Source organism: Balaenoptera musculus, chromosome 8, assembly GCF_009873245.2.
Source record: "Balaenoptera musculus isolate JJ_BM4_2016_0621 chromosome 8, mBalMus1.pri.v3, whole genome shotgun sequence".
NCBI classification, from domain to species: domain Eukaryota; kingdom Metazoa; phylum Chordata; class Mammalia; order Artiodactyla; family Balaenopteridae; genus Balaenoptera; species Balaenoptera musculus.
In genome coordinates, this window is record NC_045792.1 from 54,440,045 (window position 1) to 54,467,810 (window position 27,766).

The 27,766-nt window shown below is 36.8% G+C and overlaps 1 protein-coding gene across 3 annotated transcripts in view; it reads right to left on the reverse strand.

Moving 5' to 3' along the window:
• ACER3 (alkaline ceramidase 3) overlaps window positions 1–27,766 on the reverse strand; it is a 187,496-nt gene that overhangs the window by 76,687 nt on the left and 83,043 nt on the right. For 2 of the 3 annotated variants that reach the window (XM_036860118.1, XM_036860117.1), the window contains exon 3: window positions 13,517–13,569. The exons of the other annotated variant lie outside the window; for it this stretch is intronic. In XM_036860118.1, coding sequence (XP_036716013.1) covers window positions 13,517–13,569 — 53 coding nt within the window. The remainder of the gene's footprint in view (window positions 1–13,516; window positions 13,570–27,766) is intronic. 3 annotated transcript variants of the gene reach the window in all.

The following is a 27,766-nucleotide window of genomic DNA, read 5'->3' on the forward strand; positions in this document are numbered from 1 at the left end:
GGTTTGAGGTACCTGTGAGACAGCCAAGTGGAAATGTCAATCAGACAACTAGAAATACAGATTTGTAGCTGAGAAGAAAGGTCTGGACTCCAGATGTTGGCTGCTTTTCTGTTTATTTGTTTAAAGAAACTAAATTGAATTAAGCATATGTTAAAATGGCATGGATTTTAAAAGCTGGTTAATATAAATACAAAAGTCTTATTTCAAACCGTAACTAGCAAAATTATGACTGGTAAAAGAACACAGAGTTCTACAGTGGGGTGGGGTATGTGTTTGAAGATGAGTCTGGAGAGGTAGGCAGAGGTCAGATCACAAAGCCTGTGGTTTAAATTCATGCGCTTGAGCTCTGGGAAGTATTAAAGAGGTTTAAAAAGTGACATGCCATCTGAAGAGCAGGGACTGTATTTATGCATCTCATCCCCAACACTCCGTACAAAGCCTAGCAAACATTGCTAAAAGAATGAAAACAGGATGAGTATTTCTATTCCAGTGTGACAAAAAGATAGGGGAGGCAGGAACACCAATTAGGAACCAGTTACAGGAATCTGGGTTGAAGATGATGGATTAAGGCAGTGGCAGTGGAGACAGCTAGAGGTAGACGTATTTAAGAGTTATTACAGAAGTTGAATCAAGAGGTTTTAGAGTTTATAGAGGTGAAATCAGAGATGAATCATAGGTTTTTGGTTTGGGCTTTGGGTGTAAGGTGGTTTCATTTACTGAGATAGGGAGCAAAGGAGCAAGACGGGTAGTATTTATAACCAGAACATCTGCTGTTAACATTATAAAGTCTGATTTAGCTTACATTACCTAACATTTAAGCTATTTTTGTCTTTGTATTATAAATAAAGTTATAAGTGAACAAAATAGTTTTTTGGTTTTATTTTCTAGGATAAATATATTTATTTTTACTTACAAGAAATACATGAATACATTCTTTTTTTTTACTAGCATTTTTTCCTAACATCAAACATATTACATGCTCAGTATAGAATACATGGAAAAAGCAGAAAAACAGAAAGAAAAAACTAAGAAATTACCTTCAATTTTACCCTCCCTGTGATTATCAATAACTGTATATATCAGTTAGTGAAAGCAAAAAAGAATGAGTTGAATGAGTGAATAGATGAAAAGAAAATCTGGGAGAAGTCTCCTAAAAACTTAAAGTTCCTACCACCATCAACGCAAGATAAAATCCTAAAACAGGTAAAGGCAACAAAAGAATACAAAACAAAATGTGGGTCCTAATCTTGTCCCTAACTTCTAGTCAGATCACTTTCCCTCTCTTGGGCTATTCTTCCATTTATAAAATTTATAGATTTAGACTAAATTTCAAAAATCTCTTTTAATATTAAAGTTCTATGATTCTAAATTGTTCTTTGGTACCTTTTACCCCTTATGTGAAGGCCGTCTGCTCACTCCTGTTATCTCTACCCCTTCTCTAATGTTGTCCTCAATCTCACTCCCAAATGTATTGCTCTTGGCTGGTTGCCACAAGAATGTGACACATTAATCAAGAGAAAGGAGTTAGTAATAGCTTAAAATGTTACCCTCCACAGGGGCACACATAATTTAACACTACTTACAGGAATGAATCACTAACAATGAATCAATAATGGTGGTTTCAAACATTCTGACTGAAGAAAAAGGAAGGAAACTAACATTTATTAAACACTTATTTAATAGATCCTATTAAATAAGGATGTCCTTTCACATATGCCAATCAACTGATCCTCATAATACTCCTACAGGCATATCAGACCCATTAGACAGATGAGAAAACTAAAGCTCAGCAAGATTAAGTGGCATGTCTATGCTCAAATAGTAAAGTGATAGAATAAGAACTGGAACCCATGCAGCAGCCACCCAGGAACAATAAATCTGATGAAAATACCATTCAAGCTCCAAATCATTCTGAAGACAGAACTGTCAATATCTGCTTGTGCTCAGTTTAGGCAGGAATAAAAAACAGGCCTCCAATTTCTCTATAGCTACAACAAGCCAAGTTCAGGCTGGTGAAATGGTTCACTGACCACCAGAGGCAGGTAAGTGGCAACATTGCCATTTCTTACTTTGCTTCAGTGATTGTGCGTAACAAATGATGGCCTAACATTGTTGAGTCAAATTTATCCTGAAAGGAGACAAGACAGGGAACCCGTAAGGGATATCCATGATCATGTTATGTTTAGATTAAAGAAATGGAGAAGCTATTTAAAGAAATCCTTCAATACTGATGATTCTCCCCTCCTCCTCAATCACTGGGAAAATGGGTCACATGTCATTTCTGCCATGTTAGGCAAGCACATAAAACCACCATCGTGTAGGCCAAAAGGGGAATGAAATAAGGCATGTGTAAAATTTATCCATGAAGTTGATAAAGCAGTATGATAATAATGATAAAGCATAGTGTCAAAGATCTGAGGATCAAAGGCCATCTTGTCCATCCAAATGCTATGCTATCTTGGTGACAATCTTGCCAAGTATTAAGTTTACATGCAAATAAAAGTGTGTCCCACCTCTGCTCAAAATACAGGTTAAAATAATGGTTCACAGGGGATAAAGTCCATGAGGCTTTGATGCGCCTGTGGTTAGTTCCCCAAACCACATCTCCTGCCACTTAGTTCATTGCCTGCCTGCTCAATAATGTAACAAATGTTAGCTATTATTACTGGTAGAACTGTCACCATCATCACCACATCCTCCCACTCCAAGGCTACAACCATAATGTACTACCTGCAGGGCTCTGAGAAGCCAAACATACTCTCACAACTCTGCGGGTTCTAGTTGGCTTGGCAAATTCCTATTCATCTTTGACAATGCAATTCAAACATGTGTCTGAGTCTTCTGTGTGAAACCCCTTTTCTGACCTCCCCGCCCTAATAATCACTTTCTCTTTCCAATCACTGTATTCACTAGCATATTATCTTCATTCCTAGACCACAGATTCCTTGAAAGAAGGATTATATAATCTTTACCTATGCATAGCTATTACCCAGATACCAAAAACCATTTTATTGAACTAATGAAAGTGTTTGTCTAGCCTATGCTTGGGTACCTCCAGGGACAGAGGACTCCAGATCTTCTAAGGCAGGCCTTACTATCTACGGGCTCAGAAAATTATTCCCTATGTTGAGCAAGATGTCTCTTAGTCTTTAACCCCACTAGGACCACAAAGAATAAACCTGGTCCTCTTCGACGTGTCAACCCTTAAATACTGATTTGTAAAACATTTATGTTGTGTTATATGCCAGATCCATGGGAAAAGTAGAGGATACGCCAAGGTCAAGCAGAGAGAGTCCCTGCTCCTTGGGAACTCACATTCTGATAGAGTAGTCAGACACATAAATATACATAAAATAACACTGATAAGGGCAAGTAATAGTGATACATGGAGCATGATATGGAAGAACACATGAGGGGTACATATGCCACCCTGGGGCCATGGAAGGCTTCCTAGAAGAGCTGCCACTCTGCCTGAGAGTTTAAAGGACGAACTAGAATGGAGAGAAAGCCTGGTGTGTACAGCTGAGTGGGGGTAACTGAACATGTCTTCTCTTCTTCAAGCTAAACATTCCCAGTTCCTTCCCCTAGTCGGGTATCATGACTAGATTTTTAATTCTTTCACCATTCTGGGGTCTCTCATTTGAATACATAGCCAGGTCAGGCCTTAGACCTGAATGCAATATTCCTGTCATGATCTGATCAGTGCACAGCAGGGGAGTTTATTCCTCCCGCCCCACCTCACTCAGATGCCTAGTCTTGCCTGACAGCTTGTCTCAGCACATTGATCCAGCTGTTTCCTCATGTATGGAAGAGACACACACTAACTTCCAGGGTAAACATTTTAGGACTAATGGACAGCAAGAATGATCCTTGAGATTTTAAAATTTAAGTCTTAGAAAACATGTGTTAAGGGAATGTCAGAGAATACTGCATGCACAGAATTAGACTAGAAGCTTTGTAAATTTTTCTGGCTATTTGTCACTGTATAAAAAACCACCCCAAAACTCAGCAGCTTAAAATAGCAGTATTTACTTTACTCATTAATGTGTGTTTAAAGCAGGGTTGGGAAGGGAAGGTCCATCTCTACTTCACTCACTGTGAGCTGGGATAGCTCAAAGGCTGGGAACTGGAATCATCTAAAGATTCACCCACTCAAATTTCTGGCAGTTGATGCTGGCTGAAGTCTGGGGATTTCAGTGAGGTGTAGCAAGAACACCTACACATGGCTCTTCCAAGTGGCTTCTTTACAATATGGTGCTGGGTTCTGAGGGTAAATGCCCCAGGAAGACTAGGCAGAAGCTGTACTGCTTTTTATGACTCGGTCTTGGATGTCATATAGCTTCAGGTCTACTATAGTCACAATCCTGCCCAGATTCAAGGGCAACAAACAAGAGATTCCACCTCTTGAGGAGAGTCAGTGTCACCTTGTAAGAAAAGCAGGTGGGATGGGATATATGGATGTGAACATCTTTGGAAAATAAAATAATCTTGCCACATAAATAAAACTCAAAACTGAGTTAAATGTCCCCAACAATAGGAGGCAGTCTGCTTTAGGATGAAGGGTATTCTGATTAGCTTATTAGTATTACTATTCCTCCAAAGAAACTTTGGAGTCTTTCAAAGTCTCCTTTCTTTACAACAAACATAAACATGTATTTTCTTTATCATAAAAGTACTTCATATTGATTGTAGAAAACTTGCTAAATATAGAAATGCAGAGAGAAAGAAATATAATTGCCTGTAACCCCACAAACCAGGGGTAACTACAATTTAATATTTCAATAGAACTCTTTAGTCATTCACTCGTGTGATTAATTAAATGCCCTTCCTTCCTCCCTTTCTTCCTCCCTTCCATGTATGTTTTTATTGTGCATATGTCAGCACTATTTTATATGCTAAGATAGAGCAGTATTTAAGAGAGGTAAGATACCTGCTCTCAAGTTTACATTCTAGTAGGGGAAAGTTCAAATAAGATAATTTCGAATAGCAATAAGTGCTATGAAAAACATAAAGTAAAAGCAATTCACGGAAGGGATTGCTTTACATAAAATGGTCAGAGAAAGGATGTCTGAATAGATGTCATTTGTATTGAAGAGTGAGAAGGGACCAGACATGCAAAAATTTGCGATAAAAGTATTGCAGGCAGAGGAAATAGCAATTACAAAGCCATGAGGTCTTGTCTGAAGAACAACAAGGCCAGTGTGGCTAGAGTGTAGTGAACAATGCAAAGGAATTGTAAAAACTGAAGCTGCAGAACTAGAGCTGGATTGGATCATGTAGGCCATGGTAAAGAATCTGGATTTCACTTTAATGCAACTGGATGCCTTGGAGAGTGGGTTTTTTCTTTTTTAATTTTATTTATTTTTGGCTGCATTGGGTCTTCGTTGCTACGGGAGGGCTTTTTCTAGCTATGGCGAGCAGGGGTTACTCTCTGTTGTGGTGTGTGGGCTTCTCCTTGCAGTGGCTTCTCTTGTTGTGGAGCATGGGCTCTAGGTGTGCGGGCTTCAGTAGCTTCAGCACGCAGGCTCAGTAGTTGTGGCTCGCAGGCTCTAGAGCACAGGGTCAGTAGTTGTGGCGCACCGGCTTAGTTGCTCCGCGGCATGTGGGATCTTCCTGGACCAGGGAGGGCTCGAACCTGTGTCTCCTGCATTGGCAGGTGGATTCTTATCCACTGCACCACCAGGGAAGTCCCTCTTAGAGAGTTTTAAGCAGGAGAATGACATGACCTGATTTAAAGTTTCAACGATCACCTTGGCTGATTGCAGAGGCAACGGCTGACTACTGCAGTAGTCAAGAAATGCGATGGTGATGCCTTACACTAAGGTAGGAGTAGTAAAAACAGGGAGAGTAGGCAGATCCAGGTATATTTTAAAAGTAAAACCAGAAGAACAGATTAAATGTGAGGGATGAGGGAAAGAAAGAAATCAGGGATGAGTCTAGGTTTTCGGCTTCAGCAAATGGGTGGGTGATGGCATCACAGAGGAACACCAGGAAGGAACAGGTATGGGAAAAGAAATAAAGAATTATATATTGTCCATATTAAAGGTTGAGATTTCTATGATATGTCAAACATACAATTGGATATACAAATCTAGAGCTAAAAGGTTAGGTCAGAACTGAAGATAGATGTTTTGAATCATCAGTATATAGATCACATTCAAAGCCATGAGATTATATAAGATCACCTAGGAGAGAATACAGAGAAGGTAGCCCAGGACAAAAGAGTAGCCAGTGAGGTAAGGAAGAAAGCTAGGGGAATTTCCCTTTCCATAAACAAGGAAAACTGGGAAGCCAAGACAAATGTTTCATGAAGAAAAAAGCAAACAACGGGGCTTCCCTGGTGGCGCAGCGGTTGAGAATCTGCCTGCCAATGCGGGGGACACGGGTTCGAGCCCTGGTCCGGGAGGATCCCACGTGCCGCGGAGCGGCTGGGCCCGTGAGCCACAGCTGCTGAGCATGCGCGTCTGGAGCCTGTGCTCCGCAACAAGAGAGGCCGCGATGGTGAGAGGCCCGCGCACCGCGATGAAGAGCGGCCCCCGCTCGCCGCAGCTGGAGAAAGCCCTCGCACAGAAACGAAGACCCAACACAGCCAAAAATAAATAAATAAATAAATAATTAAAAAAAAAAAAAAAAAAGCAAACAACGTGTGGAATGCTACTGAGAGGTCAAATAAGAAGAATATAAAAATGTGTCTATTGGATCTGGCAAGATGAAGGTCACTGTTGACCTTGACAAGCAGTTTCTGTGAAGTGAAGGGAAGAGATGCCTGACTGGGATGGGAGGGAAAGAGAGGGAGGTGAGTGGAGAGAGAGAGGAGATAATCAAATGGTTCTGATGTGATAAGGAACTGAACAATGACTCAAGAGCTAGGGCTGGACACAAGGTCAATGGAGGAATAATTTTTAAAAGATAGGAACTGTTTGAGCATGTTTGATGCAGATGGCAGTGACTGAATGTAGTGACTTCCTAAAGACTGTGGTGGAGCAAGAGACTGCGGTGGGGTATGTAACTGTAGGAGTGAAGTCTTTGAGTAGGAGGGAGGGGATAAATTTAGAGCCCCAGGAAGGGGACACTGGCTTTCACAGGATTTGATACATTTCTTCCATAATAATAGGAGGAAGAAGGTGGTGATAGAAAGATGAGGGAGTTCTTGACTGATTCTGTCTATATTCTCATGAAATATCGAAGACGATATCAGCAAGGAGGATGGGGTATGAGGCAAAAGAGATGTAAAAAGAAATCTAAAGAAAGGAACAGGTGTGAAATAATGGTTCTGGGAAGTGAAATTATCCGGGAAATGTAATGGCACTGCCTCGTGGCACTGAGTGCTTATTTGCGATTTCTGTTCAATAATTTAAAAGTGAGATCATTTAACAAAGGGATGTAATTTCTATGAGCAATACTTCGCTACTCAGTTCAGGCACAGAATAGGCAGATAATTGAGCTGGATGTGGGCTGAATATTACTCAAAAAGCAAGGGGCAAGGGCTTTAAGGATATCTGCATGGGTGGGTAAGAGTTATAATTAATTTGGGGCCATAGGTTGCAAACTTTGTAGAAAGGGGCAAGAAGTGAGGCAAAATGTACTTCCTTCCAGTCTTTTTCACTATTATTTATAAAATTGATATCATATTACATAAAGTTTTATGTCTCTATAACATTTTCCCATGTAAATAGTCTTCAAAATATTATTTTAATTTAGATATATCATAGTATATTTAGCAATCTCCCTACTTTTTTTTTTTCTTTTTTTGGCCATGCTGCGCAGCTTGTGGGATCTTAGTTCCCTGACCAGGGATTGAAGCTGGGCCTCGGCACTGAAAGTGCTGAGTCTTGACCGGTCCCAATGGACCGCCAGGGAATTCCCAACAATCTTCCTATTATTAAAACATTTAGATCATTTAAAAGTCTTTATCACGTGTAATGCTGTGATAAACACCCTTGTGAAAATCTTTTCTCTGTCTCTGATTACTTTCTTAGGAAGTATTCCTACGAGTGCAATTACTGGGTCAAAGGATATGTATATTGCTTTTCTGTTTAAAAGAAAATATTAAAACAATTCCAACCTACAGAAAAGTTTGAAGTACAATACAAATAATTTTCTTCTCCCTGAACCATCTGAGTAAGCTGCTGACATGAGGTTCCATTACTCCAAAGTACTTTAGTGCATGTTTCCTTCAAGGATATTCACTCAGATTACATGCCTTGACCAAATGGGATTTATCACAGGAATCCAAGTTTGGTTCAACGTATGAAAATAAATCAACATACTAGACCTTACTAATATAATAAAGAAGAAAACCCACATGGTCATCTCGAGATGCAGAAAAAACATTTAAAAATTCCAACACATTTTCTTGATAAAAACACTCAACAAACTACGAATAGAAGGGAACTTCCTCAGCCTAATAAAGGACATCTACACAAAGCTCCAGCTAACATTATAATTAATGGTGAAAAACTGAAAGCTCTCTTCCTAAGATCAGGAACAAAACAAGGATGTCTGCTCTCTCCACTTCTATTCAACAGTGTCCAGAATACAAATGAATATATATGCAAAACAGAAACAGACTCACAAATATAGAAAACAACCTTGTGGTTACCGAAGAGGAGAAGAAGAGGGCTGGGACAAATCAGGGTATGGAATTAACAAACTACTATATATAAAATAGATAAGCAACAAGGATATATTGCATAGCACAGGGAATTATAGCGATTATCTTGTAATAACTTATAATGGAGTATAATCTGCAAAAATACTGAATCATTATGCTGTATACCTGAAACTAAAATAATTATGTAAATCAACTATATTTCAATTAAAAAAAAAACACTGTGCTAGAAGTTCTAGTCAGGGCAGTTAGGCAAGAAAAATAAGCATAAGGTGTCTAATTCCTAAGGAAGAGGTAAAACTATCTCTATTTGCATATGACATGATCTTGTATGCACAAGGAAGAGGTAAAACTATCTCTATTTGCATATGACATGATCTTGTACACACAAAAAACCCTAACAAATCTATATACACATACACATAAAACTGTAAGAGGTAAAAAACAAGTTCAGCAAGGATACAAGAGCAATATGCAAAAATCATTGGTACTTCTATACAATAGGCATGAGAAATCAGAAAGTGAAATTACGAAAACAATTTCATTTATAATAGCATCAAAAAGAATACTTATAAATAATGTAACAAAAGAAGTCAAAACTATAAGACATCACTGAAAGGAATTAAAAAGACTTGAATAAGTGGGAAGACATCCTGTGTTCATAGATTGGAGGAGTTAATATTAAGATGGAAATACTCTCCAAAGTATGGATTCAATGCAATCCCTTTCAAAATCCCAGCTAACTTTTTGCAGAAATTGATAAGCTGATCCTAAAATTCATATGGACATTCAAGGGACCCAGAATAGATTAAACAGTTTTTAAAACAAAGAATAAATCTGGAGGATTCACAGCTCCCAATTTCAAAACTTACTACAAATCTACAGTAATCAAGGTACATATAGGTCAATGGAACTGAGAGTTGAACTGAGCATCAAGAAATAAACTCATATATTTATAATTGATTGATTTTCGACAGGGGTGCCAAGACAATTCAATGAGGAAAGAACAGTTTTTTCAACAAATGACTTGGGACAACTGGATATCCACATGCAAAAGAATAAAGCTAGACCTGTACCTCACACCACATACAAAAATTAATTAAAAATGGACCAAAGACCTAAATGTAAGAGCTAAAACTATAAAGCTAACTTCTAACTATGTTAGAAGAAAACATAGGTATAAATCTTCATAACCGTGGATTAGGCAATGGTTCCTTAGATACAACATCAAAAGCAAAAGCAACCAAAGAAAAAATAGATAAAATGAACTTCAGCAAAATTGAAAACTTTTTTTTGCTTCAAAGAATGCTATCAAGAAAGTGAAAAAACAGTCCACAGAATGAAAGAAAATATTAGAAAACCATATATTTGATAAGGGTCTATATTCAGAATATGTATAGAACTCTTACCATGTAATGACAAAAAGGCAAATAACCCAATTTTAAAATAGGCAAAAGGATATGAATAGACATTTCTCCTAAGAAGGTAAACAAATGGTCAATATACACATGAAAAGATGCTCAATATCACTTATTATTGGGGAAATGCAGAACAAAACCACAATGAGATACCACATTACACCCACTAGGATGGCTATAATCAAAGGGACGGACAACAACAAGTATTGGCAAGGATATGGAGAATTGCCAGCAGGAATGTAAAATGGTGTAGTCACTTAAGAAAAACAGTCTAGCAGCTCCTCAAAAGGTTAAACATAGAGTTACCCTTTGACTTAGAAATTCCACTCCTAAGTATATACCTAAGAGAACTGAAAACATACATCTACACAAAAACTTGTATATGAATGTTGATAGAAGCATTATATATAAAGACCAAAAACTCATAAACAACCCAAATATCCACTAATTAATAAATGGATATACAAAATGTGCTGTATCCAAACAATGGAATATTTCAGCCTAATTGAACCAAAAGGCCACATATCGTATGATCCATTGCCATGAAATGTCCAGAATAGGCAAATCCATGGAGAAAGAGGAGATTAGTGGTTGTCAAGGTAGAGGGATTAAGGGGAATGACTGCTAATGGGAATGGGATTTCTCTTTGGAGTGATGAAAATATTCTGGAATTAGAGAGTGGTGATGGTTCCATAATTCTGTGCGTATACTTAAAACAACTCGTATACTTTAAAAGGGTATATTTTATGATATGTGAATTATATCTTTAAAAAAAGATATTCACCTACCTATCCACAATACTACCAACAAAATCAGGAAATTAACATTGATTTATTACTATCATGTAATCCTCAGACCCCATTCAAGTTTTTCTAAGTGTCCCAATAATATAAGTATAAGCATACACACATACATACATACATACACACACACACACACACACACACACACACACACACACACACACCACACACACAGGATCCAGCCCAGAATTACACAGTGTATTTACTTCTCATATCTTTTTAGTCTCCTTCAATCTTGAACAGTTCCTCAATCTTTTAATTTTATGACCATGGATACTTTTGAAGACTACATGCCAGTTGTTTTGTAGAATGTCACTCAATTTTATTTTGCCTGATGGTTCCATATGACTAGATTCAGATTATGCATCTTTGGCAAGAATATCAGAGAGGTGATGCTATGTTTTTGCCACTGAATCCTTCGGTGGCATACAATTTTGATTTGTCCCATTATGAAGATACTCATTCTGACTGCTTGACTAAGGTGTTGTCTGCTAGTCTCCTCCACTGTAAAGTTACCCTTTTTCCTTTTATAATTATTTTGTAATAATGTACTTTGAAACAATGTAAATTCAACATCAAACTTTTAATCTATTCATTTATTCATAATCACTTACTGTTTCATTTATTATATCATGTATTATTTTAGTATGGACTCATGATTTCCCATTTTATTCAGTGGGCTGTGTCTTCAATGGATTTAATAACTGTTATGATCTGTTACTATCATTGCTTATTCTGATGCTCAAATTGTCTCAAATTTGAGAGAAGCCCTTCAAGTTGGCTTCAGTATCCTTTTGACATCTTCCCATCATTCTTTTATCATTTCCATTCCTTCTGGCACAAAAAGATGTTTCAGGCTCATACTGTCCTTTTTTTCTGCCCCAACCCTCAGAATCCAGCCAGATTCCTTTCAATGGCAAACGATCTGGATGATAGGTATGCTCTTTGGTATTGGGGTTCCCGGCTCCTAAGTCCTCTCATGGACAGAGTCAGAGAATAGAATGGATGTGTGTATGTGTGTGTAAAGAAATCTGCATGCGTGTGTGTGTGTGTGTGTGTATGTGGTGTGTGTATATCATTTATAAACTGTGAATGATTTTGGTCAAATCAACTAGCCTCTTTCAGTTCTAGTACTAGAATTTATAAAACATGAGTAATAACTATCTAAGATAGTATATATGGAAGCATTTGATGATTGCTAAAGCTGGACAAATTCTAGTTATTTTTTAGTATGATAAAATACAAAGCCTTATTTTCAGGGTTATTATTTAGCTGTTGCTCACTGGTATCACCATTCTGATTGCTGGTATTCTTGCCATACAGTTAAAAATTTTTGAATATCATTCTTGTCATTTCTTCAAACACATTTTAAGTTCTAGCTTTATCACTGTTGTCAGATACACCACCATTGTAATGACTCCCTGCTTCTGTTTATGTCATAGTGCAAGTGCAGTATGTCATTTCACTTTTCGCTACCTAAAAAGTTTCAACTAAATTCTTTCAGATTCTGTTTAAATGTCTTTAACGATTATAGATTCTTCTAAGCTCCACTGTGTTGACATAGCGTATTTGTACTTCTTTAAAAATAATTTCCATATTATATCACTGTTTATAAGTCTTTTTTCCCAGCCAGAGAGTGTGAGAAATGTGTTCTATGCTCGATTAAGTCAGACCAGTGTCTTATTCATTTGTGTATTCTCCATGTCAAGCATGGCATGCACAGGAAACATGACACCTTACTATAAATATGTGTAGAATATTAAAATCAATTCTAAGAATTAATTCTTACGTTTTAATATAGCTGTAATTAATAATTCATAGACTACTGTATAAACAGATCCTTCCAGAATAGCACTATCCAATACAGTAGGCACTAGCCTTATGTGGCTATTGAGCACTTGAAATAAACCTAATCTTAACTGAGATACACTGCAAGTATGAAACATACATCCAGTTTCAGGCTGTGAAACATTTCATTAATAAATTTTTATACTGATTACATGTTGAAGTAACACTTTGGATATACTGGGTTAAATAAAATATATTATTAAAATTAATTTCACCTATTTCTTCTTAATGTGGCTTTTTAAGATGTGGCTACTGGAGATTTTTAATTATATACGTAGTTCACATCATACTTCTACTGGACAGTGCTATTCTAGAAGTTTCTGGGCTAGTGATGGGGAACAAAGAGGTTAAAAGATTGAGGACTAGCTATATGGCCCCCTTAGAGCAAGGACAGTAAATAAAAATCCTTGCATAGCTCTAAAACCTTGCTATTGGGGACCAGACCATTCAAGTGGATGCCACAAGAGAGACATAAGGGAATGTAGGCAGCCAAGAATAAGAATACATTACTTTGGTGAACTGATTTTATCTTCTTAAGATGTCTCCATGAGACTCTACTTTCTAATCCTGCTCTAAAATCGTACCTGCCTGCACAGAGGTGGTCAAAAACCCATTCTGCTTTCACTTGTTTTCTCTATGGACAACTTATTTGCTTGCCTCTTCACTTACTCAACCTGGATCCTTTGGCCTGAAGTAAAAAACTCCAGGGATTACAAATTCCATCTTTTTTTCTTCTTGCCTCAATATCATCCTCTAGTAATGTGCTCTTTCCTCAAATTTGAAGTGTCTCTGGATTAAGAGAAATAAGCATTTAAGTCAATTTTGTCATTACTGACCTGCATTTCATATTTCAGAGTCATGTGGAAGCACCAGGATCCCATTCCTACCACTGAAATTAAAACAAACAAATAAAAAAAAAACAATTAGCATGAAATTCTTTGGGGGTGGCCAGAGTGACTTGAGAAGACAGTAAGACATTTCAAAGCACTGAGTTTTAGGACAAATTTATGAAATCTTGTGGCAGGATATAGGAGACCCTGCTTAAGCTCTATCTATAATTGATGAAATTTTGGTACAGAAAAAAACAAGTACAAGTTCTCGTAAATCCCCTCCACTAAGTGATTTATTAGATTAATCAATATTCTCCATTTTTTGCATAAAATGTATTACAGATGCTCAGGGTAAGCTTTAATGATCATAGCCGGTTAGCTACTCTTCAGTACTTCCTTTGGATTAGCTAGTTCTAATCCAAATAGCTGAGGTGGATGCTTAGTAAGAGCCAGTCACTTCTATTTGTTCCTAAACTTGTTAATGCCACTGTATTTAGTTAGCAGAAGTATGACTGCAAAAAGAGAGCTACTGTTTCTACGAAAACTGTTTAAAATGTTTAAAACAGACTCAATAAAATTGAGTTGCTAATAAAAATTGCTGTTGAATTAGCTGTGGATAAGATATCTGTTAGAGATTGGGAAAAACAGTAAAAATCTAAAGTTCTCAAAGTTCTTCCCAAGTGCTTCCATTTTAAATAAACTGTTTTCATTTTAGGGTTTAAAATTTTTTGTTTGTTTTGCAATGCAAGAAAGACTAAGTAGAACTATAATTAGGGTCCCATATTCAAAGGCCATGCCCTACATCAAATCATTGTCAAAGATTATACAACTATATGTTAATTAAAATAAAACTTGAAGGTGGGTATACAATACATTTTTTTCAATATAATTATAGCTTTGACTCTTTAAAAATTAACGGACTAAATATCACTCCCTATCGCATCTGATAACACAGCTTCTACTATGATTAAGTTTAGTTCAACAGGCCTTTACTGAATACCTCCTATTTGCCAAATTCAACTGCAGATGCTGAGGTACAAAGATAAGATCCAGTCATTGGCCTTAATGAAGTTTATAAGCTAATGGAGGAGACAGGCAGATAAATAGAAGATGCCAGTATGTGGAGATATGATTAAAAAAAAAAAAAGATACGCATAGAGTACCATAGGAGCACAGAAGAGGGGACTTATGAAAGAAGTCAGAGAAAGCAAAAATGATGTCAGAGGAGTTAGCCTCAAGGATGTAAGAGTCAGCCCAACAAACATGGTAAATGTGGATGTTACCAAATCATTTGTATGAAGCCACTTGAGAAAAATTTCAAACTCTTTGTTACTCTTGCTTTTTAAAAAAATCATTATAGACATTATCACATTATTTACTGCTCAAAATGAGATGAGAGAAGTAAAGAGTTACTGCACTCATCTTACTAAAGAAATGAGGAAGTGGATGGTTGCTGTCTTTTCTCCAAAGGAGAAATTAGAAGGTGCAAAGGAGAATAAATTAATGGAAGGAGGGGGAAAAAACAAACCCTGTGAGTTATTTAAAGTCACATAATATACTATAAAGGAAAAAAATTAAAATGAGGTGGATGACTATTCATCCTGAAAGGCAGACTGGCCACTAAATCATGTCTCACTCAAGAACTGCTTTTATCCAAACCTTTCCAAATGTCCTCTTGTTACTGTTTATTATATCGCATTAAAAGTCTGATTTTTAAAAAATCTCTACAGTTTATTTCCTTTCAACACTCCATTTAGAATGCAAAGAAATGTAATAGAAGAACATCACCTTTCTCCATGCAGTATTTTATATTTTGCCATTTTAAAGAAAACTACCAATTTTTGCTAAAATTTATTAGCTTTACTGATGTAATTCACATACTATAGAGTTAAAGTACACAATTCAATTGTTTCTAATATTTTCACAGAGTTGTGCAACCGTTATCATTATTAGAACATTTTCATCACCCCAAAGAGAAACCCCAGGCCTATTAGCAGTCACCCCTACTTCTCCTCAAACCTCCTCCCTCCTCAGCCCTAGACAACCATTAATCTATTTTCTGTCCCTAAAGATTTGTCTGTTCTGGACTTTTCATATAAGTGGAATCATACAATATGCAGTCTTTTCTGTCTGGTTTCTTTCATTTAGCATATTTTCAAGGTTCATTCATATTACAGCATGTATCAATAATACCTTCCTTTTATGGATGACTAACATTTCATTGTATGAACATGCTACATTTTATTTATCTATTCACCAGTTGATGGACATTGCTAAGGACTGCACATTTGTGTCCCCTCCAGATTCACATGTTGAAGCCCTAACCCCCAATGTGACAGCAGTTGGGCATGGTGCCTTTGCAAAATAAATAGGTTTAGATGAGGTCAAGAGAGTAGGGACCCCATGATGGGATTAGGGTCCTAATAAGAAGAAGAGACAGGACTTCACTCTCTCTCCCCACCTACATGCAACAAGGATAGGCCACATGAGGACACAGGGAGAAGGTGGCCCTCTGCAAGCCAAGAAGCGGGCTCTCACCAGGAATGGAATTAGTCAGCATCTTAATCTTGGACTTCTTAATCTCCAGAACTCTGAGAAATAAAGTCTATTGTTCAAGTCTATGGTATTTTGTTATGGCAGTTTGAGCTAACTAAGAGACATTTAGGCTTTTTCTACATTTTGGCTATTATTAATAATGCTGCTGTGAGAATTCATGTATAAGTTTTTGTGCAGACGTATGTTTTCATTTCTCTTGGGTATATATTGAGGATGGAATTTCTGGGTCATATGGAAACTCTATGTTTAGCATTCTGAAGAACCGTGAAAGTGTTTTTCAAAGTGGCTGTACTATTTTATACTCCCATTAGCAATATATGAATTTCTCCACATCCTCCCTATACTAGTTGTTGGTTGTCTTTGTGATTATAGCCATCCTAATGGATTGAAGTGGTATTGTGGTTTTGATTGGCATTGCCCTAGTGATTACCCCATTCTCTTTTTTTTTTTCTTATTAAATGTTCCATATTTCAGATTTGTCTCACAATCTGTGTGTGTGTGTGTTTAATGGACTTTATTTTTTACAGCAGTTTTAGATTCATAGCAAAATTGAGCAGACGGTACAAAGATTTTCCATATAATCGCCACTCCCACACACACATAGTCTCCCCCACTATCAACATGCCCCACCACAGTGGTACATTTCTTATTACAGTTGATGAACTCATACTGACACATCATTATCACTCAAAGTCCATATTTCATATTACAGTTCACTCTTGAGTATAGATAAATTTATAATGACATGTATCCACCATTATAATATCATACAGAATAGTTTCATTGTCCTGAAAATCCTATGTGCCCTGTCATTTCAACTCTCCCTCTCCCCTAACCCCTAGTAACCACTGATCTTTAAAGTTTTGTCTTTTCCAGAATGTCATACAGTTGGAATCATACAGTATGTAGCCTTTTCAGACTGGCTTCTTTCACTTAATAATATACATTTATGGTTCCTCCATGTCTTTCCATGGCTTTATAGCACACTTCTTTCTAGTGTTGAATAATATTCCATTGTCTGGAGGTACCACAGTTTATTTATCCATTCACCTGCTGAAGGGCATATTAGTTGCTTCCAAGTTATGGCATTATGAATAAACCTGCTATCCGTGTGCAGGTTTCTGTGTAGGCAACAGTTTTCATCTCTATCAGGAAAATGTCAGGGAACGTGATTGTTGGATTGTATGGTGAGAGTATGTTTTAAAAGAAACCGCCAAACTGTTTCAAAGTGGCTGTGCCATTCTTCATTCCCACCAGCAATGAATGAGAGTTCCTGTTGCTCCACAACCTCATTCTCTTTTCAACAAATATTTACTGGGCTCTTGACAATGTCCCAAGCATTTCCACTGGGATAAAGGAGTGAACAAGAGAGATATGTTTCCTGTCTTAAGAACTTTTAGCAAGCCACTAAAAATATGAGAGGGGCCATTTCAAAGCTATGCAAAGGGGTTACTGCCTTGTCTAGGGAGTCAGAAGAGGGCTATCAGGGGAAGTAACGCATAAGCTAGGACTTGAAAAATAAACTGAGTTAACCAGGTGAAAAGAATTTTTTTTAATGAGATCATCCTACATAGAAGGATCATCTAACACAGAGGCAAGGTAGTGCATTCAAAGAAGTAAAGGAGCTTGGCTTAGACCATGAACACTTGCATCCAGTGAGAAGACTGGCATGATTTGTAGGCAGTAGACTGAGAAGAGCCTTTAAAGTCATGTTACGATTTGGACTTTATCCTAAACACAAAGTAAGTTGTTGAAAAACTACATACACATACACAAACACATAAATACACACACACACATATAGAGAGATTAACAGGACTGATTTTACATTTAAAAAATATCACTCTGGCTACAAGGCAGGAAAATGTCTACAGGAGTAGTCTCCTAACTTTGATAGCAAAAAAGTTTTTTAGGAACTCCATATATGTATATTTATTTATAAATTGTATACATACTGCTGTGTTAAGATACTACATATATTTTTTAATACATAAAAATAGAAATTTTAAAAAATGATATAAATATATACAAACAGAAGTTACAAAGTTTTCTTCCTGCACCCCAACAGATCATTTTTCTCACCACCTGGGGAATGAGCATCCTACTTGGTGACTGCTAGTTTTAATGATGAAAACTAAACTCCTTGCAGGGCACACATGGAGCTTCATAATCTGGCTCCACTCATTACTTTTTACTGAACTTGTAATTCAGTTACACCTGACTGCTTACCTGTCTCTTATCTCACACTATCATATTCTAGTCTGTTCTGCTTTTGTTCAGAGCCTACCCTGTCCTTTCAGCCTGGAATACTTATCCCCTTCATTATCCAATCCTGCCTCTACCTATGTCTCTGCTTATTGGAATCTTATGTAACTTCTAGATCCAATTTATTTTTGATCTTCATTCCTTCCAGCTTTTTTCTTTTCAAACAATTTCAAACTTCAGAAATGTTGAAAGAATAGTATAATGAACTCCTGTATATGTTCTATTCAGATTCATCAATTTTAATATTTTGATAGATATATAAACTATTATTTTTCTGAACCATTTGAGTAAGTTGGATACGTCATGTCCCTTTACCCCTTAATACTTCAGTGTGTATCCCAGATCCATTTTAAATGTCACCTCCTAAGTTAAATCTTCCTCTGCTTCCTCCCCACATAAGTCAACCATACAAGGCATCTAAGAAATAATGTTTGGCTAGGCCTGTAGCTACAGTTTTTGAAAAACACTATTTTGCCTCGAGATCTCTGTAAATGCTAGGCCCTCGTCCCAGAAACTCCTGATTCAGTGGGTGCCCTGGTACCTGTATTTTAAAGGCCTGCCAAGGATTCTGTTGAACTCAAAAGCCAAAGATCACTGTTAAATTCTAAGATTCATAAGGCATGGTCCAAGTCTCTACAGTTCACTAAAGAATCTCCAGAACCTAGCACAGAACCAGGCATATAGAGAACACTTATTAAGTATTTGGTGACTGGCTGATATTTTTTTTTCTTCCTTCTCGATGAGCCAGCATTTCACTTTAAAGTAAGAGTATGTGTATGTGTAGTAGAGGGAAGTGAGGAATGAACTGAGAAAATGTAATAGAAGAAATAAATGAGTTCCAAAGAGGAAAAAGTGTTATTTGGGCGGAATGTGGACAACAAGAACAGAAAGGCTTGCCTGGAAAGGTGACACTGGAGCTAGAGAGATTCACAGGCAGAGACGGTGAGGGAGAACTTATAAACACAGAACATACACACAGTGTGAGTCTAAATATTTAGCTAAAATAACACTCTGGTTCTGTTCTCATTGTTATCAGTTAGTGTTCCATGTTGCCACCACCTCAGGACCAGTGTGCTCCTTCCCTCCTTCCCTGTGGCAGCGTGCCTCTTCCGTGCAAAGGCCAATCAGGCTCTTGTGCTCTAGGATATCACCTGGTCTCTAAGATCTTCACGTTATTTATCACCTTTCTCTCCTGTACCAGCCATCTCCACCTCTCTAATGGACTGTTCACACAGTCTCTAATATCTCCTGTCCCATTTACCTGCACCTCTTCACTTTCCTAAGTTTTCAAAAGAACTGCCTCCACTTCCTCACCTCTCTTCCGCATCCCCTCCTCAATTCTATTCACACCACGGAAACAGCCCTTCTCTCTCTTCATCCTCCTCAGTCTCTTAATAGCATTTAATAAGTGAAACACATCCTCTCTAGTTTTCTGTAACACCGTATTCTCCTGGGTTTCCTATCTTGGTGTTGCTTCCTCATAGGTTCCTTTGTTGGCTCCTTCTATCCTTAACGTGTAAATCAGGGGCTGTAAATTCAAATGCCCAGAGAGGCATTTGACTAAAACAGGCTAAGTAAAAGAAAAATAAGGAACAGTGTACAGACTGTGGTCAACTGGACAGACCATACTAAAGAGCATAGCTTAGGCTGATTGTTACTGCATGGAAATACAGGCTCAGTGATGTTGCACCTTCTGATTATTCAAGAGAAGGCAAAGATCCGAATTTTAATGGGAACTCTCAATTTTCAAATGTGAGAAACCAGTTTAAAGCATTTTTAAATTTTAAATATGGCAATTAAAACATGTCTGGATGCCAGATTCTGCCTTGGTTGATGAACTTGTGGTATTTATGTTCATCTTTGGGCCCTCTTCTCTCTCTATATTCATCCTCTTGGTGATCTCATCAGTTCCCATGGTTTTAAATACCAATTATAACAATGATGCCTACACCTCACCTCTGAATTCCAATGTCACATATTTAAATGCCTACTTGATTCTTCATTGAATGTCTTACAGGCATTTCAAACATAATCAAAACAGAATGCCAGCTTTTCTCTCTACACAGCTGCTCAAACTAGAAACCTGAAAATAAACTTTGAAAATCTTTCCTTTTTTTCAACCCCCACTTTTAATGCATTAATGAGTCCTATAGGCACTAACTCCAAAATACATCCTGAGTCATCCACTTTTCTCCAGTCTCCACTGGTGCTATCCTAGTCTAAGCCACTATCATCTCTCACTTGGACCACTGCAGTAGCCTCTGTTGACTGGTTTTCCAGCTTGCACTCTTACTGTCCACAAATCCATTCTCCACCGAGCAGCCAGGGAGATATTTTAAAAACACATATAGGATCATGTCACTCTCCTGCTAAAACCCTCCATTGGCTTTTACAATAACATCCATACTCTTTACTCTGGCCTAAGACCTTATGTGATCTGGTCCCTGCCTAAATCTCTCCAACCTCATATTCTGCTACTTTCCCCCTTAACTACTAAAGAATATTAGGGGAAAATCAAAAAGTAAACAGATAATACAATATGGTGTAGTAAGTGCTGTGATAAAGGCATGCATCTTATTCAGTGGGTCATCTAATTCTATCAAGAGGCTGAGGAAGGTTTAACGGAAGGCTTTCTAGAGGAAATGACACTTAACTGAGTCCTGAATGACAGACATGCCAAGTTTACCACACAAAAGAGGTTAAAGGAAGAGATATAAAAATATATATGGTACTAAAAACAGCAAATAGTTTTATATAGCTAAAGTGTAAGCTACATGTGTGAGAGTTGTGGAAAATGAGGCTAGTAAGGCAGAGGGTCCAGATTAGGACCAACCTGCCAAGGAATATATCAACAGATTTTCAAATGGGTTACCTCATTCAAAGAGAAAATGGTTGAATCAAAAGAGGCATCCCTGCCTGGAGAATACTGGTAAAATTTAGCACAGTAAGCCAGTTTTCACCAGTGACACACTACAATTTATCAACAGGTACATATTTTCTAAAATATTATCCAAATTGGCACAAATAAGAAATTCAAGAATAGGAAAGTTGAGTTATTTAGGCCAAAGAAACAAATGCTAAATGTGTGAAAGCAAAACAACACTCACTGATCCCTGAATTATACAAATTAGAAATTCTAGAGATACTTAAAGGGATCTAAGCATTTTCCTTTACTTCTTTTGCAATGTAATTGATTCAATCACATGGAGAATAAAACAATTATTAATATAAGGGTGACTCAGCCAACATTTCATCACAATGTCTCCCTTAAAAAGTCTGAGACATCAAAGTGAAAATAAAATTCACATTTTTAGGAATTATCCAGAGCATTCCAAAAAACAAGTAACAGGGACAAACAAATTTGCCTACATGGTTGTGGCTATACGTAGTGAAAACTGAGGCAGTCAAAATTGTAATGGAACCGGAATAAAGAGGTCAAATGCACCATTTGAATCTTCTAACTAGATGTTCATATTCACAGCATTTTACCACAATTTTAAGAGTCTCTCAAGCATATAAATAGAATTTCACCAAGTTGGAACCTCTTGATTCAAATATTTTGGCATGCTACCAAACTTTTTCAAGGTTACAACAGAATACAGATGTGTTCTGATACACATTTATTTTGATCCATTTGACTGACCACACTGGGGAAAGAGTGTACAAGGGCTTTGGAATCAGACCTAAACTAGCATCCCAAATCTGTTACTTACTACTTATCATCTTTGGCAAGTTGCTTAAATCTTAAATGAGACTTGTATCAGAATTCTAATTTCAAGAACTGCAAGATAATAAATTTATCCTTTTTTTGGTACTTTGTTACAGTAGCAGGAGAAAACCAATACAATTACTAACAGATGGCTAGTTTATTAGTTACTGGTATCTGAAGTGCCTCTTAAAACTCTTGCCTAAGAACTTTGGCTCATCTGAAGATTCTGAAGTAAAGTAAAAACTCAAGCTACAGACTAGGAGGAAATATTCACAATACATATAATATCTAACAAAAGGCTCACATACAGAAAATGTGATACAAAAATCAGATAGAAAAAGACAGCCCAATTTTTAAATGGGCAGATGATTTGTAGAGGCACATCACAAAAGATGATACCCAAAGGGTCAATAACAAGTGCTCAGCATCATTATTCATTGGGAAATACAAATTTAAACCTCAGTGAGATATCACCACAGAGCAACCCAGAATGACTAAAATTAAAAAGATAGACAAGTATAGGACTTCCCTGGTGGCACAGTGGTTAAGAATCTGCCTGCCAATGCAGGGGACATGGGTTTGAGCCCCGGTCTGGGAAGATCCCACATGCCACGGAGCAACTAAGCCCGTGTGCCACAACTACTGAGCCTGTGCTCTAGAGCCTGTGAGCCACAACTACTGAGCCTGCGTGCCACAACTACTGAAGCCCGTGTGCCTAGAACCAGTGCTATGCAGCAGGAACCTACCACAATGAGAGGCCTGTGCACCACAATGAAGATTAGCCCCCGCCTGCCACAACTAGGAAAAGCCCGCGTGCAGCAACGAAGACCCAATGCAGCCAAATAAATAAATAAATACATTAAAAAAAAAAAAAGATTGGAAAAAAAAAAGATAGACAAGTATAGATGACAATGTGGAATAACTGGAACTCTCAGATATTATTGGTGGGAGTGTAAATGGTCCAAACATTTTAGAAAATTGTTTGGCAGTTTCTAATAAATTTAAACACAGACTACCCTATGATCTAGCAATTCTAATTCTAGACATATAGCCCTAAAGAAATGAGCGCAAGTGTCCATCAAAAGACATATACAAGAATATCCATAGAATCTTTATTCATAAAAGTCTCAACTGAAAACCCAAATGCCCATTAACAGAAAAATGGGCAAATGAATTACATTCACACAATGGAATATTATATATCAATAAAAAAGAATGAACTACTGATAGAAACAACATAGATGAACGTCAAAAACATTACATCGAGTGAAAGAAGCCAGATGCCAGAGTACACACTATATGGTTCCATCTATATAAAGTTCAAGAACATGCAAATTAATATATGGGCATGGAAGTCAGAATATCAGTTATCATTTTGGGGATGTGTTGACTGAGAAGGGGCACAAGGGAACTTTCTGGGATGACTGAAAATTTCTGTATCTTGATCTGGGTGGTGATTACACAGGCAAAATCTCATTGAGCTGTATGTATACTTAAGATTTGTACATTTTACTGTCTATGGAATACACCTCAATTTAAAAAAAGAAAGAATTTAGAGGGGGAAACTTTCACATGCAATGCTCCAAATATACTTTGCCTGTCAAAATTATCCCACCTTAAGTGATTTGCTTTAGTACTTTTCATACTGTTTCTGAAACAACTCTATCCAAGCCTTCAGGCAGGTTAAGTTAGTAACAAGCAAATGTTCCACAGGTAGAGGAAAAGTAAGAACACAAAATAACAATGATAATAATGGATGAGACAGAATATGGTAATTGAAGGGAGAACCAAAATAATTCTGTTTAAGAATATCTGTAGTCAAATGAGGGGAATGTTTGGACTGCCAAGGGAGGTTAAGGTATGTTAAAGAGAATGGAGCTAGAGCAATAATAATAACAGACATAATAATAAGAGAAATGAGATGACACTATGATATTTTATACTTATTTTCTTAGAAAATAATTATCATTCAATTATTGTCTTATTCTGGCTCCAGCCTAAAACACTGAAACATAAACCACAACTGAGGCCACAGGAAGCAGATGAAGAGCCCTTACAGCTCATGCTTTCTGGCTTAGGCTATTTTCCACCTGGCTTTCTACCTTTCTACTTTTACTTTCTACCAGGCTATTTTCCTGGCCATTTCACTTCCTCACTTCCTGTTCACTGACTACACAGGCTACTTAGCTAACTGGTTCCTGCTTCTCTGGCTGAACCTATCCCTGGGTTTTGGCTTCTAGGTTGGGCATGTTTATTCAAAGTGTAGTCATATAAAACCACAATTGCATATGCACAAAGATTAGGAACTATTAACTAATAAAAGAAAATACTGTTTCTGTTGGGTGATGGGATTATGGGTATTTTGCATTGTCTTCCAAATTTGTCTTCAATGTTACTATATTACTTTTTCCACTAACTAGAAAAAAAGACCATTGATGTTTCTGGCAATGTCTGGAAAACTGGGACTAAATAAAGGGGAATAAATAAGTTAGTAAACAAGTTATGAAATGATTTCTGAAGTTCCTTTCCACAGCATATTGATTTTATCTCTGTTTCACTGCTAAGTGTAATTGCTATAATCTAAAAGATTATTAGTCTAGTACACAGTCCACTCACTTTCCCCTTGACAAATGGTATAATATTTTTTTTAAAGTTTAATTTTTATTTATTTATTTATTTATTTATGGTTGTGTTGGGTCTTCGTTTGGTATAATATTCTTAAGATCACTTCAGATGACTTTGATTGAGTATGGCAGTAACTACTGTAAGTATGATCACACTAATCTTAAGCTACTCCATGCAAAGAATTTCCAGTGGTCCTTTCCATGGGAAAATGACTTTGTGATATTTCTATTTCAGCACCGAAGTCTATCTTCAACAGACTTTTTCTGCTCTACTTTATTAATGTTTTGACTATTTTACCACTCATTTTTTCTTGTTGCCAATTACCTACTCATTTAGATAACTGCATAACAAATACATTTGTACAACTACAAATAGATTTTGTTGTTTATATGCAATTCATCTCTCCTCAATGTAGTATAAGCTCTCTGGGGACAGACTTTGTCTTTTTATGCTGGCACATAGTATGTACTCAAAATTATTTGTAAAGGAAAGTGAACCTATTTCTATTTTAAAGGAATAAGATAAACAACAATTTGTGACTTTGGGAGTAAAGAGAAAAATTAAATTTCATGAAAAAACAAATCTCATGGAAAAGGCTTCTTTTGGTTTGTTCTATTTTAGACAATGCACAGTTGTAAATAACTGTCTTATGGCATAATGATTAAAAGCATATATATTTGGGTTCAAGGTATGGCTCTACCATTTATTCATTGTGTGATCTTGGTCAAGTTACTGCTCTTCTCAAATATTACCTTTATAAAATGAAGTTGAAGAGTTCCTCATAGATTGTAGAGAATTTTAAATGACATAATAATATAATTTAATGTACTTCCCTCAGAGCCTGGTATATAATAAATGCTCTATGAATGACAATTACTATTATCTCTCTAAACTCCACCAACATTAGCAGCAAATGACCTCATAAAAAGTAATGACTAAGCCAATACCACATGAAGCTTGGAAAATGTTAAGAGTCCTAACGTCAAATACTAATAGCAACTAGGCAGGCAGAATTTAGCATCAAATAACTTGTCTTTACTTTTCAATTTATTCTCCTAGTTTTATTATGGGACAAGGAGTATTAAATTCACTTGAATTCTTTATCGTCCTTCTCTATATTTAAGCAGAAATAATTTTGCTGATTTTAAAAATGTTTACTTAAAACAAGTATTAGGTTCTTAATCCCCCCCCCCCTTTTTTTTATCTTAGCTGCCCCAGGTCTTACTAGCGGCACGTGGGATCTTCATTGCGGCATGCAGGATCTTTAATTGTGGCATGCAGACTTCTTAGTTGAGGCATGCAGACTCTTAGTTGGGCATGCGAACCCTCAGTCACGGGGTGCGTGCGGGATCTAGTTCCCCGACCAGGGATCGAACCTTGGCCCCCTGCATTGGGAGCGTGGAGTCTTACTCACTGAACCACCAGGGAAGCTCCCCCCCACCTTTTAATAGCAAGTTTTACTAAGAGACCTATTAGAAAAATAATCAGAGAAGACATCTTTGATTCTTCTATTGATGTGTTATGAGCATCTCTTCCTTTCATAAAATGTGCATATTTGGGATAAAAATAAACAAAGAGGAAGAGAAAAATATTAGACAAAGGGACTGGGTGGTTCCAAAACAGCTGTAACTGGGCAGGTGGACTAAACTGAAATCAGGCTTATTGGAAGAACTGGCAATTGCTCATGGACATGGAATGGGAAAAAATATTTTAAAAGTAATGTTTGTAACTCTTAACTTCCCTAATTCTTCCTCACTGTACTTGGTACCTTTTCTTTATAACACTTACCACACTGTTAGTGCATACTTAATTATAAAATTATTTGATTAATTTCTGTTTCCCCTGCTAAACTCTAAGCTCCAATGAACAATGGTTTGAGAGCTAGACCTAGCACATAACTGATTCTCAGTAAAAATTTGTTGAATGAATTAAAAAACGACTAAATTCTTAGTAAATCTAGGCTCTAAGCCAGAACACAACGACCCTCATAAATTACTAACAATCTGTTCCTAATATACTTCTACACAATGCCAAATTTTCAATTCTTTCTGCAAAATCTCCCTCAACTCCAAAAAGTTCGTATCAACTAAGTAGTTATAAATTTTTGGTCATAAAATTAAAATACTGAAAAATCTTATATGGTATTCAGTAAATGTCCTTGATTTGTTAACCGAATCTGTTTCCAGATAAAGTTTGTTCTCTGTGTGTGTGTGTGCATATGTGAATCTCTCTCATACACACACACACAAATTTTTTTTTTGGTGGGGAGACTTATCTCAGTGAAAAATTCAAACAAGTACATGAAAAAGAAGTCCTAGCAAAAATGCCTGTTGTTTAAAATAAAGTATACATTCATTCATCAAACAGCCTCATGTATTTGGTTTGCACCAGGTATTGCTGAATGCCAGAAATCCAGAAGAGTAATAACTCAGCTGCTTTCAGGAAGCAAAGCTTAGTCTTGTAGAAGGGACAGACTTAAAAACCATCCTTATTCAAACTTTGCTGATTTGCCCAATATTGCCTTTTAGACCTTCTCCTTGTGCCCCAATTCAGGATCCAATGAAGATACTGCATGTAGTTGTCCGTCTCTTTTAATCTGGAACAGTTCCTCAGCCTTCGTTTTCATGACTTTAACATTTGTAAAAAAAAAAAAAAACAGGTTGGTTGTTTTATAAAATAACCCTCACAAACTGGGTTTTTCTGATTGTTTTCTCATCATTTGGTTCAGGTTATGCACTTCTGGTAATAATATTGTATAAATGATGTTGTTTCCTTTTCAGTGCATCACACCAAGAAGAATCAGTTGTTAGTTTATACTGTTATTAATGATGTTAGGATTGATTACTTGAATTAGGTGGTATCTGTCAGATTTCTGTGTTGTTACCATTTTTCCATCTGTAACTAATGAGTAATTCATCAGGAGATACTTTCAGGCTGTGTAATCATCATGTTCCCAAACACTTTCACCCAATATTTTTAGCATTCACTGATGACTCCTGAATCAATTATACGATGATGGTTGCAAAATGATGATTTGAAAAAACCCTATCATTCTGTTTACATTTATTAGTTGGCAATTCTACTCTCTAAAAAAAAAGCTT